Here is an 18,850-nt window from a genome sequence, read left to right as displayed (position 1 = left end):
CCAATAGTAGACAATTTATAGGTTTCAAAGCGACCTTCTTATTCCAAACACCCATCTGGACAGCTGGAGAGAAGACTCTAGTCACAAAGGGAAACAAATAGTGCAAACCATAAAGGAAACAGCTGAAATCAGTTTTCTGCACTACTCTTGATTAACTACTTTCCAGTTCTAAGAGCCTGAAGCAAAAAGAACTAAAGCAGCTATAAACAATGGATGCTTTGAAATAGGTTCTCTTTACATGTCTTGCAAGAGGAGATGAACCACATGTCAGCAGTAAATACCCACTCAGAGGGTCAACTGGAAGCTGTGACCATCTCTGGGGGAAGGGCAAGAGAGCCAGAAAAGGAAGGGCAAGGGTGCAAGGCTCCGGCTTAGAGGGTCTGATGCATTTCTTTAATACAGACCCTCCGCCCTCAGGGTGTTTGCTAGTTAAACAACTGAGGTTGTTTGGATTTAAGCCAAAAGAGGGTTGGAGTAGGAGGAGGGTATGGGGGAGAAGTAGGTTTCCGATCTGAAAAATGAGAGCTCACCGTCAGTGCTAAATGAGAAAGACATGGCGCTTGAGTAAACTTGTAAAAGACGGCCGGCAGGATTATGTCTGTGGCGGGAAAAAGGAGGTGCGTGAGCTGCGGGCAGGGAGGAGACCCCTGTCAGGATCTGGCTAATCTGCCCCCAGGACCCATTCATTGTATCTGGAAGCAGAAGTGTGGGTCCTATCCAGCCCGCCTAGAAACTGAATGAAAGTGTTAAAATAATGGGACATGTGGCAGATGAAAGTGTGCAAGACAGACAACAACCATATCATTTTCTGGGGCAGCAGAGAAGAGAGAAAAATCTCTGGGAGAGAGGCCGGAAGTTCTTCCTTCCTCTCCCCCACTCTCACCCCTCCCAGCCATTGGCCTTGGGGAGAAAGAAGAATAAAACGGAAAGCTTTTGTCAGAGATCAAAAAACTCTGACTCCTGTTAGATTCACTTTCACTTTGGGGATTGGTTGGGTTTGCTCACCAAGTAATTAGCAGAATGAGTGTTTGGTAAAAGTGGGGGGCAGGGTAAAGGAGCTAGTTAACTCTTCCTGGCCACTAGGATTCTTTTAGTAAATTATTACAATGCGTAAAGGGGTGCCCTAGTGATCTGAAAGAATCCAGGACTTGGTCTCTAGTAATAATTTACAGACTGAAAAAAAAAAATGTGACCGAATAAGAACGGTCACTTACTTTAAAAACAAGTACTAAAAAATAGCTATAATGAATGTAAGAAAAAGAAAGGAAGACATTATACGTATACTGTTTGATCAGGCTTACAACGTCACATTTTCCTTAATTTCTTTTTTAGTAAAAGAATAATTTTGTAATATGAAGGGAAAAGTAAGAGACTCGCTAACAAGCTGAGCTTTCAGCCTGGAAAAGGCATGAAGGAGAAACACGAGTAAAAAACTGCATTTTGTGAAGGCCACAAAAGGAGGAATCCTGGGAAAGAAAACAAACAAACATCCAAGATGTTGTTTCCTAGCAAGAGCTAAGTTCAATATAATGTTGGAAAGCAAGCAGAAACCTCTTAGGCATCTAGGTGAAAGGTTGGAAAATCATCTTTGGTTGAACAATTCTGCTCTGTTTCCATTGTTTTTCAAAAGCTATGTTTACAAAATTAAAATTATGCCTTAAGATGTCAGTTCTTCTTGCTACTTTCTGTACTTTCATACTTATCAATGATAACGTAATAAAGTGGAAAATAGGCCGTGTGCGCGCACACACACACCTCACATAGAAGTATTCTTAAAAGATCTTCAGGAAATGGACTATGAAGACCAATCAATAATACTTCTAGGGCTTCCCTGGTGGCTCAGTGGTTGAGAGTCCGCCTGCCGATGCAGGGGACACAGGTTCATGCCCCGGTCCGGGAAGATCCCACATGCTGCGGAGCGGCTGGGCCCGTGAGCCATGGCCGCTGAGTCTGTGCTCCGCAACGGGAGAGGCCACAACAGTGAGAGGCCCGCGCACCGCAAAAAATAAAAATATAAATAATAATAATAATACTTCTACTACTGGAAGAATTTTCCTGTTGAAATAGAAAAACGTTTGGTCTGAAGAAGGCTGAAAGAGTCAAGGCCTTTTACCTGTATAAGTCTCGTGCCACATCGTCCTCATCTACTGCATATCCCTGGAGATGTTCAGTAAAACTGAAGCCTGTGCCCACCTGAAGGTGAAATAAATAAGCAGGTATAAACATAGAGAAACACATGTCCTGCTGAGAGATACCACCTGGGAAAGAAATCAATCTTATTCCAAAGGCCATGACTTTGACCTCAGATTTTTGCCATCACCCACATGCACTCAGCCGTCCTCGCAGGAGGATGCTGCATGTCACCTAGGTCCCCCTTCCCTCCTCCAAGCCCCAACAAAAGAGCAGCGCAAAGCTCTGCCCTGAAATCAGTGACTGAGCTGTGCTGATCCTGCAGCGGGGACCCTGCCAGATGTTGCTTTAAGAACAAGAAATTCACCTTTCCTGGCTCCTGCTACAGTATCAAAAGACCTCAAGTTGTCTCCTCTCTGAAACCTGGAGGGTGCACTGCTCTGCCTGCTAAGAAGGAACTTGGGCTGGAGATAAAAGATAGTTGTGTGTGTGTGTAGTTATTTTTTCCCATTTCTTTATTTATGGGGAATATGGCCACTAAGCCCTTTCACCTTCAGCAGACAAGGGGCTTTAAAATAAAGATTAGCTTTAAACTAATATTTCCTTATACCTAGAAGTTCATGGACAACTGAGCTGTAAATCAATAGAAGAAGCTACTATTTATTTTGGGTCAATAATATACATAAGGAATGCACCCCCTCCACACACACCAGTTGTAAATACTTTTGCTTTTGTTTTTTCTCCAAACACCCAAGAGAACAGGACATTTAATTAAACTTTTATTTAAATATGGTATTATAGACTAGGAAAAAGGATGGTTGACAAAACATTGGGGAGGGCAAGAATGCTGGACTTTATTCTCCCTATTTTTCTGTTTTATCTTTGAACCATCTGGGAAATGAAAGAAGTTAGAGGAATTAGTTAGAGGACAAAGAAGAAACTCCCAATCTGCAGAAGCTGACCCTAAAGTTACTTTCCTATACTGCAGTTTATAGGATTTAATTTCATAAGAACTTCCTAAGGAGAATTCCACCTTTTGCTCCCCCTGAGATGAAGCATTCTGTTCACTGTGATAAGTGACGGGGGCCAGTTTTGACCTTTTATATCTAGAACTCAGTTTTTAAAAGATTAGGACTTCCCATACTATACAATAACCCATGCTATAGCGAAACCCATAGCATCAGGAGAAAGAAACTAATCCCTTATCCTGGATGGTATAATTCAGTGATCAGGACATTTTATAAGATTAGAAATGAGGGAAGGAGAGAAGGTAGCAAGTAAAATCCCCAAACTTGGATGTAATGATACATGTTAGAAAAGTTAAATTTCAAATGTGTTCTTTAAATAGACAATTATATTTTAAAAAGAAAAAAATTAAATCTGTATTTTTTTCTATTTCTTAAATGTACTTAATGAAAGAAAAAAGACAAGAGAGACCAACACTGCCATTTCACAGGACCCTGGGGATACTCACTGGATTATCAATGTAGAGCATGGAAAATATAGTGGTCCAAGGAAAGTCTCTGGCACGTACTAATAAAGCAGAGAAGAGGTTTTAGACTGGGTCATTAATAAAACATCCCATCTAATGCCTAGCTCTGGTTAGGAGCCCAACACGCCTGCCTGTCCTCTTCAGGTGAGCGAACCCTTGGTGTCCCTCTGACGTTGCATTATACTCTCATAGTAGGGAACAGATACCGGCACCTTTTTCTTCTCCCCTCCTCTCCTTTACTTTTCCCAGAACCAGAGAGTTTCTACATCTAAGATGAACTTGGGAAACAAAACCCCGTGCAACTGGTTCATGCAGAAACACCCATCAACCAGGGATGTAATAAACCCATCTGCCCAAATTGGGTGAATCATCCTTAATGTCCAGTTCTCCAGAATCTGCTTCCTCCCATCCAATGCTGAAGAGAACCACAACTTCAACAGAATTGTGTACATGAATATACTGAGTCACAAACTGGTTCACCCTCCAAATTCTGACCCAGGGAAAGTAAACAGTCTCCCCTCCCCACCAAAAACATGAGATGGAGGTAAACCTGGGTTAGAGCTGGATGTGGTTCCTTCTCCATTCCTTCCTTCATGCCAGCCCCAGCCCTCAGTATCTTGCTTCCAAGATATCCGATCATTCATGTGACTGAACCGTACAGTGTTCAGTTCATGTGAATAACTAGGGATACAATTCCACCCATTTGTCCTACGCAAAAGGGCTTACCCAAATAGTAATAAATACCAACTGCTTTCATAAGCCCGGATTGCTTGAGTCAGGAGGAGACTGGCAGAACAAAGCTTGGAACCTTTCACCCAAATTTTAAGGGAGAAAGCAGCCCAGCCAGGACACGCACCCTGGTGGCTCCTCCTTCTTGGACAAACGTTGCCAGAAAGTTACGTTTTTATAATCTGGAACTGTAAAGCTATTACTAGTGGCTCACTGCTCACTCTAAGTTATTTCTAGAGCAGATATAAGGTTCAAATGAAAAACTCTCCATGGGAAAACAGAGTCCAAGCAGCACTTACTGGTCATGTTTCTTGTGACAACATAAGGTCCGTGTTCCACAAAGAGTCCAAACATGGATGAGCCTCCCGGCCCTCCCTGCAGCCAGAGGACGACTGGAGCATTCCACGGCTCTTTCTAGAAGGGACAAAGAACCCAGTGACTAAATAGAGCGCTAAGGCTGCAGAATACAACCAAGCAAATTTACCCCAACCCTCTGTCTTTCACAGCCTTGACTCATCTAAGTCTCATCAAGCCTTCCCAAACCCCAGTGACCACTCTCCACTGTCATCTCTTGTTGTTTTGATTTAGTATTTGTTTCATATGCCGGTATCTATCTTGTGCAGTTAAGTCTTTTCTCACTAATGGCCATAAAAGCCACAGATTGTAGAAGCTTAGCCTTTGTGTGCCCCTAGACACCCAGCATACCGCCTAGGGCACGGTTAGATTTTTTTAAAGCTCTTTAAACTTTCTGGGGACTCTTCCATTTGACCAACATCTTCCCAAAGAGGCACAACAAAGAATCCATCCTCCTCAGTGACAATTTTCCCCTTTCACTGAGAGCCCAAATTGCCTTTCTGATTTTATTTACAGAGAAGGTGACCACGGAGATAACAGGAACTTCATTCAACATGATGAAACTGAGAAGAACAGAGACAGGCCCTGAGCCATCTAGTCCATGCAAACAATAGCAACAAAACCCTGAACAAGGTATGGATTTATTTAGGAGATGTGGCTGATGTAAATAAGGAAAGGTCACTGGCAGGGTTGGGATGCTGGAAATGAGCCACTGGTAGTGGTCAACACCGTCACCCCTGATGACAGAGTGGTCTTTACTTCTTTCACGCAGCACCTCGCAAGGGTCGGCACCACGCTAGGAGGAGGTCCTAGCAGAGCAGTGAGTGAAAAAGACAATTCCTTGCCCTCTTCAAGCTGACATTTCATTGGAAATACTGACAGTAAATAAATGAATAAATACGAGGATTAAAGAGTGTGGAGAGGAAATAAGGGTGATGTTAAAAGAGCGAGTGAGGGCAAAGAAAGAGGCATTTCCTTTGGACACAGTGATCAGGGAAGTTCTCAGTGAGATCCTGAAATGAAATTGAGACGTGGAAGCTGAGAAGGATCCAGCCACAAGGAGAGCCAGGGAACGATGCTGTAGATGGAAGAAATCCTCAAGACAGAGAAGAACTGGGTGGGAGAGCAGTGAGCATGGAGGTTGCCTGGCCCTACATGAAGCCTTAGAAGCAATCTGAAAGAAGCTCCACTTGGTCTCCACAAGGCTCAAAGCAGAACCTGATAGTCCTCATTTGATGTCATGGCTCATCTGATGTGCAGTCAGTCAGGTCTGGCAAGAAAGGATCCTACTGCTTCAGCCCAGAATGAAATCCTGCAACCTCTTACTTAGCCCAGTCACACAGAGACAAATCAGTGTTGCATTAGAAGATCAAAGTGGATTGGCTCATCCACCTGGATGATGTGAGAAGGCTGTGGGCAGAAGGCAAGATGAACTCAAGGGGAGGGGATCTGGGACCCACAGCCAAGAACCTGGAAGAAGAGCTGATCTTACAGGGTTCTAACCATGAAAACAGCAGGGACAGAGGGATTTCTCTTATCTAGTCACCAAATATCTACAGAGTCCTTTGGCAGCTTTGGGGAGGGGCCAAGGGAGCGGGCTGAAAGAGTGGCAGCGGTCAGAACAGCTGTGAGCTGGAGAAAAGCCTGCCTAGGAGGGGCCACCTGGGATCCACTCTCCAGTGTTAAGGAATTAAATGAGATAATATAATATTTGCAAAGCCCTTGGAGCAAAACCTAATGCATGATAAAAAGCACATTAAGCACGAATGATTATTAAAACTAAGGAAGCAGGTAGAAAAAGTTGGAGCCCAGAGTGAGACTGGGAACTCAGACCAGGGCTGTCGCTCCAAGAGTCAGCACAGTGTAATGGATAAGTCTTGTGAGCTCTTGTCCCAAACTGGGTTCCAATCTGGGCCACTAGCTGTGTGACTTTAGGCAAGTTGCCTAAGTCCTGTGGACCTCAGTTTCCCCAGCTGTAAAATGGGGATCAATGATAGTACCTATGCCATGTGGTGGCTGGGAGGACTAAATAAATTAATTTTCATAAAACCCAGAGTGGCACATATAGTGCCTGCTCTACAGATGTTAGCTGTTGCTACTGGGTTGGCCAAAAGAGTTAGTTCAGGTTTTTCTGTACCATCTTACGGAAAAGCCCGAGGAACTTTTTGGCCAACTAACTATAATAGAAAAATACTAGGAATTTATAGACAGTTTTCATGTAAAACATCTATAAATGAGAGAATAGGAAAAGTGGGTCGTTTGCTGTTTATTCTCGCTCCTTTGGACATCTTCCCTGGTCAGTTTTTCGCTAGTTGGTTCTCTTGCCTCAAGTGTTGTAAATGTCTATAAAGAATTCAAGAGAACCAGGAACTTATAAGTTGAAGCAGAAAAAATTAACATCAAAGCTGGACTTTTAAAGCCACTGTAGGGAAGCAGAGTGACCCTGGAACTGGTAGCCAGACAGGTGCTGGTTCTACTTGGCCACGTAATAGCTGCGTAATCCTGGGCCTCAGATTCTTCCAGCCCTCTGCTGCCTCATCCATCAAAGGGCAATAAATGCTCACCTCACAGGCTTGCCCAAGGACCCTAATGAGAAAATGTATCATGAAATGATATTGTCAACTCTACCGTGCTGAATAAATATAACTACCTCTGCCCTAGACTGCCTGGCCCCAACTGTGTGTTTTGTTTGAACAAATGATTTTTATCTCCCCTCCAATCCGCTATCTTGCTCTTCAATATCACTCCCCAGGACCACCTTCCACTTGTATTCACTCAGCAGCAGGAGAGTATTAGAGGTGGAGAGAGGATGGAATCTAGATGGAAGTAGTTCCAGCCTCCCGGGCGTGTGAGATACAGCGAGTCCATCCATTCCAGCGGACCTCCAGCCCCCCACTTCCTTCCTATCGTGCACATGAGCTTCTAGAAGCCCTGGAGAGCTACCCATAAGCCAGTGGTTCTCAACCTTGGCCACCCATTAAAATAACTTGGAGAGTTTTTTTTTTAAAAAAAACTACTGCTTAGGCCCAAATCCCAGTGATTCCAATTCAACTGGTCTGGGGTAAGGCAGGCATCAGTCTGTTTTAAAAGCTCCCAGGTGGTTAAATGTACAGGCAGGGCTGAAAATCTGTGAGGGTGATAGAGAGTTTGCCCTCTTGGGTGCCCGGGGCCCTCTGATCTCCACCCTATCCTCCCCTGCTTTTCATGTCCCTTCCTGTGACCTGGCACAATGATGGGACCTCCGGGCTCTCAGAAAAATAGGCTGACCCTGAGAGGCCACACTACAAAGTCAAGTCTAACACCTCAGTGCCAAACATCTTTATTATGCGACTTTGAAGCACAGGACACTGAATTCTTGGAATGCTTAAATAATAGGAGATCTGCACACACACCTCCAACCTCAGCTGACCCTGCTCTTCAAATTTACTTTCCTGAAGGAGGTGAATGAGCTCAACAACCTCTGAAGAAGCTCATTTTTTACAAGAAAACTCCACGCACACATCTTCTTACTCTGATGAGCCAACCAACCTGTGAACTAATACTACCCTTATCTGGAACGAAATGCAAAAGTCAGATGCTGGAAAAGAAAGGTTCACATGTACATCGCAAAAAGTTAGTTATAACACAGCCTGCGGACTTCTGTAATATGCTGTGACATCACAATGTCATGACATATAACAATAATCATGTCGATAATAATGGCATAAAGTTATTATGTGATAATTCCTTGGGTGATATATTCAGCTCTCAGTTGTGAGAATGAAACCCTTCTCCCACTCGCTACCCCCCCCATTTAGGAAAGAATAAAAGTAAATGAAGACACCCTGAACAAAACCACACTGCAAAACTTAGGATCAAATGAAGTAAGAAACAACTGCTTTACTTCATTTACAGATTTACAAAATTCAGGACTTTTAAAGTACTTATTATTTTGAAATTATAATTCAAGAGTGTATGAAACAAGAGAGAGAATGTGTTTATTTTTGTCCAAATTTTGAAAAATTTTACTTAAAGCTTTTCATATTATAAAGAAAATACTTATTCTTAATTTTTTTCCAAAGAGGGTATAAAAAAATTCCCCCTTGCCCCACCAATCCTATTCCCTAGAGATGATCATAGAAATATTTACTCTTCCAGATTTTTCTCTATACCCCACCTCACCTCCCCACATGTACATATACACGTATCTTACAGATGTTACATATGCGATATACATAAGCACTTTTTTTTTTTCAAAAATAGAATCAGGCTATACATAATATTCTGTATTTGCTGTATTCACTTAACAACATGTTGTGGAAATATCTTCGTATCAGTACATATTATCATTTGGCTGAATAGTCTGACACTCTGAATTTACGACAATGTATTAATTCATTTAACATATAACATGAACAGGCATTAGTCTAGGGCTGGGGATTCAGACCAGCTCCACTCATGGACAGGAAGGATACTTAATAATTAAGAGCATAGGTTTTGGCACCAGACTGCCAGGGTATGAATTCTAATTATGTGATTTTAGAGCTGTGTGACCTTGGGCAAGTTACTTAACGTCTCTGTGTCTCAGTGTCTTCTGCTTGAAAATAATAATAATAATGTCTATCGTACAGGATTGCTGTGCAGATTCAGAGTTAATATACGCCCAGCAATTGAACAGCTCCTGACATGTCTACTTAAGTGTTAGCTCTGATTACTTTTCTGGTAAGGTGGGAAGACAGGTAATAAAGAAGCAGGTGATATGAAAGAGCAATGGAGAGACGTTAGATTGAACACTTAAAGAAGTCCTCTGGTGATGGGCTAACATTTGAGCTGAGACCGGAAAGGTGAGTAATCCCCTATTGATAAAAATTTATATATTTAATTAAAAAGAAAATAAAATCTCTACTAATGACATATAAGTCAGAGTAGTGTAGCAACAACTGATGATCAAAAAGAAGGGACAAGGAAATTCTAAATATAAAAGAAGGGACAAAGGAATCATAAATAGTTAAGTGAGAAGTCTTTCTAACAACAGAAGGGTGGGCACGCAGGTCCCACAAATCTGCCCTCTTCTTGGTGAGCAAGAAACTATGGCTTTGCCTCAGAAGGCCTTTCAATTCTTCTGGTGACCCCTGGTGGCCAATTCATGAACTTGGACATTCCTCCCTCAGGGTTTGTTCCTAAAGGAACAGCCCAGAAGGAGGCAGGTTATCTATTGTTTTTTAGATCCCTACTGAAGTAAATTTCAGTCTCTCACATTAGCACATTCCATTATTTATTCACTATGATAGTGAAAAAATCTACCCTACGCCTTAATAGATTGTCATTCGAAGTAAGTAAAACATTTATTTGGCTTAACATTCTGTACTTAAAGAGATTCTTAGAAACACCCAGCTTTTTCCTTTCTCCTTGCTTCTAAGTGAGCGTAGAGGAGACTCTATATGGGAACACTAATGAAATGAAACCAGTACTCAACCCTCCTGCCCTACTGCTTCCCACGTGGGTAGCATCCCCTTATGTTCTGAGTCTTCCTTTTCATCCCTGCTCCCCATCAAACCATACCCATCTTCGTTCCGCCCTCCCAGGCCCTCCTCTACACCACGTGGTAGAGAAAACCTTCTACTCAGGCCTTACACATAATCAATGAAGTAGTACAGTCATACATCAGGGCCAGGGGAGCACTAAACACTTGCCAATTTCAGTACTCTCAGGTAACAACATTGTATTTTACACAGAGGACTTGCTGGAGTAACTCTAGGGAATCTTAGGTACCCAACAAGTATTGGGGCAATATTTTCTGCCAATGCCTAGGGCTGGGTACATATTCTAGCCACCCTCTTCCTGAACCCCCAACAAGGAACACCACACTCTGTAAGAGAAAACAGCAACTTAACCACTATAGACCCAAATCAATGTACCACTTAAAATAAGAAGTGCAATTAGTATATTAATTAAGGCCCCCTTCACACTTCTATATGCAGAAGCTGATCATTTTTGGTTTAAGTAATGTGTTCTGTCATAATGGAAGTCATTAGTACCCCAAGTAAATGTCTTGAAATTCCCCCGAGTATGTTTGAATGGACTCCCATTTTGCCACACAGATCCCAGTTCAGCTGCTACACTAATGGTATTAATCAAGACAGAGCTTTTTATTTAAAGCAATTGTTTTTGTGCCTAGAATTGTTAACTAGGTACCTAACAACATTTTTTAATAGTATTTTTAAATTAATTTATTTATTTTTGGTTGTTTTCGGTCTCCATTGTTGCACGCGGGCTTTCTCTAGTTGCGTCGAGCAGGGTCTACTCTTCGTTGCAGTGCACAGGCTTCTCATTGCAGTGGCTTCTCTTGTTGCAGAGCATGGGCTCTAGGCACGTGGGCTTCAGTAGTTGTGGTCCACGGGCTTGGTTGCTCCGCAGCATGTGGGATCTTCCCGGACCAGGGATTGAACCTGTGTCCCCTGCATTGGCAGGTGGATTCTTAACCACTGTGCCACCAGAGAAGTCTCCCTAATAACATTTAAATTCTACATACATACTCCCAACACATGCTTGCTTAAGACATTCAGTGCTTTTCAGGGGAATTTTACTAACAGTGGTTGGTTTCGACCACTCACTTAAAACTTCCTATACAATGATTGTTGCCACTGCACTATCATACAGACAACTAACTTTTCCAAACTTTTTTCTGTTTCTGAAGCCTCCTTACATCACTCCCAAGCTCCCACTGACTCTCAACAAGCTTTGAATTGTCTCATTAATTTGAGCCAACTCACATCCCACTAGAATTCTCTTTACCTTTCTCCTCATTAACATTTCTACCTGGCTCTCATTCCTTCATGAGGTAACTCTGGCTTCTCTGTGCCTCCTTCAAGAAAGTTGGACATTAGAAGGAATGAGGTGAGGGTGTTAGAGAAAAGGCCTGACTTTCCTTTCTTAATGCATAGAAAGAAATTGCTGAAAAGGTTGCTTTCTTCTCCATGTTAAAATTTCATTTCTCAGGGCTTCCCTGGTGGCGCAGTGGTTGACAGTCTGCCTGCCGATGCAGGAGACGTGGGTTCATGCCCCGGTCCAGGAGGATCCCACATGCCATGGAGCAGCTAGGCCCGTGAGCCATGGCCGCTGAGCCTGCGCGTCTGGAGCCTGTGCTCTGCAACGGGAGAGGCCACAACAGTGAGAGGCCCACGATCCCAAAAAAGAAAAAAAAAAAAATTGTCATTTCTCAAAGGGAATTAGGCATGCAAAGGTTTCTTCAAAGATTGGATATATCTATGGATGGGATAATCTGTAGTTTATCTTTTTTAGCTACTTTCTTTTTGATTTGTCTCACTCCACCTACCTTCTACTTTTCTAGGTCTCTGACGCCATTAGTACATAGCAAAGAGAAGATAAACAGTGAAAGTTAAGAAGATAAATGTCTGTGACCTCCACATCTTTACTGTTACTAGTGGATCTGTAGTCATCCGTGGTAGACATATTTTAAGAGATCTGTCCAGACCACATTTCCTTCTCTAAGAATTGACTCTCCATTCACCAATGGAAAGAGCCCATTAGCCATGTTTATTATCACATGACCCAGCAACCTCAGCCTCAGCTGATTGGACCAAGAAAGAACACCTGACCCAAACTGGGCCAATCACACTTTGCCCCCAGGAGAAGTGCCAGTTAATCTCTGTTGATTGTACAATCCAAGGACAGATAGGCTTGGAAACTGTAGGGTAGCCATCTTCTGCCAAATGCCTGTAGAAGCAAAGCACATTGATCTGTAACGAAGCACAGATGAGTGACCCACTGGTCTCGACAGAATAAGGCTGAGACAGAAAGACTGGCTGCCCTGGCTCCTGACGCCTTCTCAGCAAACACACAGTAAATTTTTCTATTTTTTTAACTACTATTTTTTCAACCCGGAAACACTGACCTTCAATTTTGTTACAAGTTCTAGTGTTTGCCCTGGCCTCCATCAGCCATGAGTATCATATCCAGCCCAGGGCAAGAGTAGGGGCAGAATGCCAGAGGGGTCTGCTTCCCCCCGAGCCACTTCCTCAGTGTTCGCCAAATGCCAGCATGCTAGGTAGGCTTCCTGTGTCCACCAAGGAACAGGGAGATTTTAACATAAAGGGGTATTCATTATAATGGGAGAATAACCATAAATATATAAAGAGAACTCTAAAGTGTATCCTGGGCTGAGGGAGAATGTCCACGGATGGACAAACTCATAAGGTGGGGCGCGGCCCTTCCCAAGGCTACGGTCCAGACCTTGTTGGGTAGCTGAGAAGTTCACTGAGGTGCCCAGGCAAAGTTGGCCAACAAACCCTGGGCAAGTAGGAAAGGCCTCCTGGACAGTGGGCTGTGGTGGCAGGGCCGGGAGTGCAGAGGAAGTCAGGATGTTGGGAGCCTCCTTCCTTGAACGAAGGCACAAAACCAGGAGTGCACGGTGTCCACGTCAGGAGGGCTGTGGGAAGCCACTCTCCGGGATGCAGGTGGTCCAGGCTGGTGAGAGGGTGCCAGAGAAAGCTGGGCTGTAGGAAGCCTGCTCGCTGGCAAGACCTGGGATGAATGGTGTCTATCTTGCGAGGGCCATAGTCAGGTGGTCACTGGGACAGAGTCCAGACTGTAAGCTTGCTGAGGGTCTTCGCGGTCTGGGTGCCCAGCTAAGGCAGAGCGCCACTGGTTGTCCCTCCACACACACTGCTGACAGACTGAGAAAGCAAAATGCAGGACAAGGGGCCAGGAAAAGAAGCCAATTTCCTCCTGCAATGTCCCTCCAGCACCCTCTACTGTCAAAGCTTAATATCGTGTTCACTGAAAATTCAATACACGTTAAGTTGATCAGTTATTATTTGAACATAGGGAGTATAAGAAAATACGTTTGGAGATTACATTAGAGAAAAATGCAGGAACCAGTCCATAAGGAATCTGGTGTGTTTAATAAAGTTGTTTAAAAATTTAAAATAGATTATACTTGTTCGTAGAAACCAATCTGGAAAGCATAAAACAGACAGAAAAAACAAGTTTTTTTAATCCTCCTAGCCTAAAATCATTGTGAACATTTTGATAGCATTTGTATTCTTGCTTTTACATTATGATTTAATATGTAAATAAATTTGCTTTTGTCTTCAAAAAAAATATCGTGTTTGCTTTATAGGAAAAATACTTAAAACTCTAGTACTGTGGAGCAGGTAAGAGGGTAGAACTGGAGCCGAGAGGCAAAAAACACAAAACACACAAAAAAAGTACAAAAAACACAAAAGCGCACACACAAACACACACACAACCAAAAGAAAACTGGTACAGTAGTCACCACTCCAGAAGTTCTAGATGTCACAAGATATCACAAACATAGCCCCAAAGTACATGACAAGAGGCTCTACGAGCTATCTAATGCTGCATAACACGTCTCTAAAATTTAGGGGCTGAAGACAATAATAATCACTTATTATCTCTCTTGCTTTCTGTGGGACAGGGATTTGGGGCTATCTGGCTGGACAATTATGGCTCAGGGTCTCTCATGAGGTTGTAGTCAAGATATCAACCAGGGCTGCAAGTTGTCTGAAGGCCTGACTCCAATGTTGACTGGAGGGTGGAGGCCTCACTTCCTCTCCAGAAGAGTTTGTCCATATGGCTGTTTTAGCATCCTTCCAGCATGGCATCTGGCTTCCCTCAGAGCGAGTGGTCCAAAACACCAAGGCAGAAGCAGCATTGTTCTTAATGGTCCAGGCTTGGAAGTCACACACCATCATTTCTGCTATTAATGTGTGGGTCACTAAGGCCAGCCTTGATTCAGTATGGAAGGGGACTACACAGGAGAACACATACCAAGAAATGAAGATCACTGGGGACTCTCTTGAAGGCCAGTTACCACAGAGGCCACAAATTCAAGAGTTCATTCACAAACCAGAGTTCTCGGATGCTTTTATAACTTTGGTTGCACATTAAGGGATGTTTTGTAGGCAAGCCGACTAAAACTGTAGATACCACAGAATGTAAGACTGGGAAGGGACCTTAGGAATCAACTTTAACATCTTTATTTCTCTATGAGAAAATGGGGGCTCAGAGAGTATAAATGCCCTGTCCCAAGTTATATAGTGAGGAACCGCAGAACTGCAACTAGAATCCCAGTTTCCTGACCTCTAGTTCTCTCTTCCTAAATTCAAGTGCACGGACAACTGCACTGGAATCACTGTGGAGCTTGATAGAAATACTGATCCCTGGGCCCTCTCCAGATCAAATGAATCAGAATCTCTGCTGGGAGAGACTGCACACTGAGCTGGGGAATCTGTCATATTTGTAAAGCTCCACAGGTATGTCTGATGAGCTGTAGCAAATTTGGGAACTACTGCTCTCTACCACCCTGACTGTTACTGAAGCAGTCCAGACACGCAGAGGAGGGAGTGAACTGATTTTGTGCAGAGGCCCCGCGGAGCCTGATTCCATGTCTGCACTCCCTGGGTGGGCTTTTCTACTGGCTTCCAGGGACCCCTGGGGACCTGCTCTCCTGCTCCCAGAGAGAATGCCTTCTGCTTTGGCCATGTGCATCAGAGTGGCTCACTGCCCCTGCACCGCACTGTGGATTTATGGACCTGGACCGTGTTGCTGGATATCTTTTTCCAATGAAAAGGATGCTAATATCAAAAAATAATAATCCATATGTTTTTTTATATTCGTGAACATGAAAAATCCCAATTTCACTTTGTAATTTCCTTACCCAGTAACAATTAATCCACATTCTTGGCTGGCATCCAACTCCTTCCAATTTGGAATTGCTCCTTATCTCTTGCTTCTTTAACCTCCCCAATTGTGTCTGATTTTGTTCTGTAGAGTATTTGTATTAATACGAGGAAAACTAACAATAATGATGATGATGATGATAATGACATAATAGCAGCCACTCTACTTACTATGCATCTATTTTTATTTTATTAATATTTTTTAACATCTTTATTGGAGTGTAATTGCTTTACAATGGTGTGTTAGTTTCTGCTTTATAACAAAGTGAATCAGTTATACATATACATATGTTCCCATATCTCTTCCCTCTTGCATCTCTCTCCCTCCCACCCTCCCTATCCCACCCCTCTAGGTGGTCACAAAGCACAGAGCTGATCTCCATGTGCTATGCGGCTGCTTCCCACTAGCTATCTATTTTACGTTTGTTAGTGTATATATGTCCATGCCTCTCTCTCACCCTGTCACAGCTCACCCTTCCCCCTCCCCATATCCACAAGTCCGTTCTCCAGTAGGTCTGTGTCTTTATTCCTGTCTTACCCCTAGGTTCTTCATGACATTTTTTTTTCTTAAATTCCATATATATGTGTTACCATACGGTATTTGTCTTTCTCTTTCTGACTTACTTCACTCTGTATGACAGACTCTAGGTCCATCCACCTCATTACAAATAGCTCAATTTCATTTCTTTTTATGGCTGAGTAATATTCCATTGTATATATGTGCCACATCTTCTTTATCCATTCATCTGATGATGGACACTTAGGTTGTTTCCATCTCCAGGCTATTGTAAATAGAGCTGCAATGAACATTTTGGTACATGACTCTTTTTGAATTACGGTTTTCTCAGGGTATATGCCCAGTAGTGGGATTGCTGTATCATATGGTAGTTCTATTTGTAGTTTTTTAAGGAACCTCCATACTGTTCTCCATAGTGGCTGTACCAATTCACATTCCCACCAGCAGTGCAAGAGGGTTCCCTTTTCTCCACACCCTCTCCAGCATTTATTGTTTCTAAATTTTTTGATGATGGCCATTCTGACTGGTGTGAGATGATATCTCATTGTAGTTTTGAACTGCATTTCTCTAATGATGTTGAGCATTCTTTCATGTGTTTGTTGGCAGTCTGTATATCTTCTTTGGAGAAATGTCTATTTAGGTCTTCTGCCCATTTTTGGATTGGGTTGTTTGTTTTTTTTGTTACTGACCTGCATGAGCTGCTTATAAATTTTGGAGATTAATCCTTTGTCAGTCGCTTCATTTGAAAATATTTTCTCCCATTATGAGGGTTGCCTTTTGGTCTTTTTTATGGTTTCCTTTGCTGTGCAAAAGCTTTGAAGTTTCATTAGGACCCATTTGCTTATTTTTGTTTTTATTTCCATTTCTCTAGGAGGTGGGTCAAAAAGGATCTTGCCGTGATTTATGTCATAGAGTGTTCTGCCTATGTTTTCCTATAAGACTTTGATAGCTTCTAGCCTTACATTTAGGTCTTTAATCCATCTTGAGCTTATTTTTGTGTATGGTGTTAGGGAGTGATCTAATCTCATACTTTTACACATACCTGTCCAGTTTTCCCAGCACCACATATTGAAGAGGCTATCCTTTCTCCACTGTACATTCCTGCCTCCTTTATCAAAGATAAGGTGACCATATGTTCGTGGGTTTATCTCTGGGCTTTCTATCCTGTTCCATTGATCTATCTTTCTGTTTTTGTGCCAGTACCATAGTGTCTTGATTACTGTAGCTTTGTAGTATAGTCTGAAGTCAGGGAGCCTGATTCCTCCAGCTCCGTTTTTTGTTCTCAAGATTGCTTTGGGTATTCGGGGTCTTTTGTGTTTCCATACAAATTGTGAAATTTTTTGCTCTAGTTCTGTGAAAAATGCCAGTGGTAGTTTGATAGGGATTGCATTGAATCTGTAGATTGTTTTGGGTAGTAGAGTCATTTTCACAATGTTGATTCTTCCAATCCAAGAACACGGTATATCTCTCCATCTATTTGTATCATCTTTAATTTCTTTCATCAGTGTCTTATAATTTTCTGCATAGAGGTCTTTTATCTCCTTAGGTAGGTTTATTCCTAGATATTTTGTTCTTTTTGTTGCAATGGTAAATGGGAGTGTTTTCTTGATTTCACTTTCAGATTTTTCATCATTAGTGTATAGGAATGCCAGAGATTTCTATGCATTAATTTTGTATCCTGCTACTTTACCAAATTCATTGATTAGCTCTAGTAGTTTTCTCGTAGCATCTTTAGGATTCTCTATGTATAGTATCATGTCATCTACAAATAGTGACAGCTTTACTTCTTCTTTTCCGATTTGGATTCCTTTCATTTCCTTTTCTTCTCTGATTGCTGTGGCTAAAACTTCCAAAACTATGTTGAATAAGAGTGGTGAGAGTGGGTAACCTTGTCTTGTTCCTGATCTTAGTGGAAATGCTTTCAGTTTTTCACCATTGAGGACGATGTTGGCTGTGGGTTTGTCATATACGCCTTTATTATGTTGAGGAAAGTTCCCTCTATGCCTACTTTCTGCAGGGTTTTTATCATAAACGGGTGTTGAATTTTGTTGAAAGCTTTCTCTGCATCTATTGAGATGACCATATGGTTTTTCTCCTTCAATTTGTTAATATGGTGTATCACATTGATTGATTTGCATATATTGAAGAATCCTTGCATTCCTGGAATAAACCCCACTTGATCATGGTGTATGATCCTTTTAGTGTGCTGTTGGATTCTGTTTGCTCGTATTTTGTTGAGGATTTTTGCATCTATGTTCATCAGTGATATTGGCCTGTAGTTTTCTTTCTTTGTGACATCCTTGTCTGGTTTTGGTATCAAGGTGATGGTGGCCTCGCAGAATGAATTTGGGAGTGTTGCTCCCTCTGCTATATTTTGCAAGAGTTTGAGAAGGATAGGTGTTAGCTCTTCTCTAAATGTTTGATAGAATTCGCCTGTGAAGCCATCTGGTCCTGGGCTTTTGTTTGTTGGAAGATTTTTAATCACAGTTTCAATTTCAGTGCTTGTGATTGGTCTGTTCATATTTTCTATTTCTTCCTGATTCAGTCTTGGCAGGTTGTGCATTTCTAAGAATTTGTCAATTTCTTCTAGGTTGTCCATTTTATTGGCATAGAGTTGCTTGTAGTAATCTCTCATGATCTTTTGTATTTCTGTAGTGTCAGTTGTTACTTCTCCTTTTTCATTTCTAATTCTGTTGATTTGAGTCTTCTCTCTTTTTTTCTTGATGAGTCTGGCTAATGGTTTATCAATTTTGTTTATCTTCTCAAAGAACCAGCTTTTAGTTTTGTTGATCTTTGCTATCGTTTCCTTCATTTCTTTTTCATTTATTTCTGATCTGATCCTTATGATTTCTTTCCTTCTGCTAACTTTGGGGTTTTTTTGTTCTTCTTTCTCTCTTACTATGTATCTAATAGCAACTCTACTTA

General features: G+C 42.1%; 1 protein-coding gene across 1 annotated transcript in view; it reads right to left on the bottom strand.

The window, feature by feature from the left end:
• The window catches only part of CPVL (carboxypeptidase vitellogenic like), a 102,605-nt gene that overhangs the window by 72,305 nt on the left and 11,450 nt on the right, over positions 1–18,850 (bottom strand). The window contains 3 exon segments of the mRNA XM_032643356.1: positions 2,114–2,193; positions 3,605–3,663; positions 4,651–4,761. Coding sequence (XP_032499247.1) covers positions 2,114–2,193; positions 3,605–3,663; positions 4,651–4,761 — 250 coding nt within the window.

The sequence above is a fragment of the Phocoena sinus genome, chromosome 9 (assembly GCF_008692025.1).
Source record: "Phocoena sinus isolate mPhoSin1 chromosome 9, mPhoSin1.pri, whole genome shotgun sequence".
NCBI classification, from domain to species: domain Eukaryota; kingdom Metazoa; phylum Chordata; class Mammalia; order Artiodactyla; family Phocoenidae; genus Phocoena; species Phocoena sinus.
Note: the sequence above shows the minus strand (reverse complement) of the source record. Positions and strands in the feature narration are given on the sequence as shown.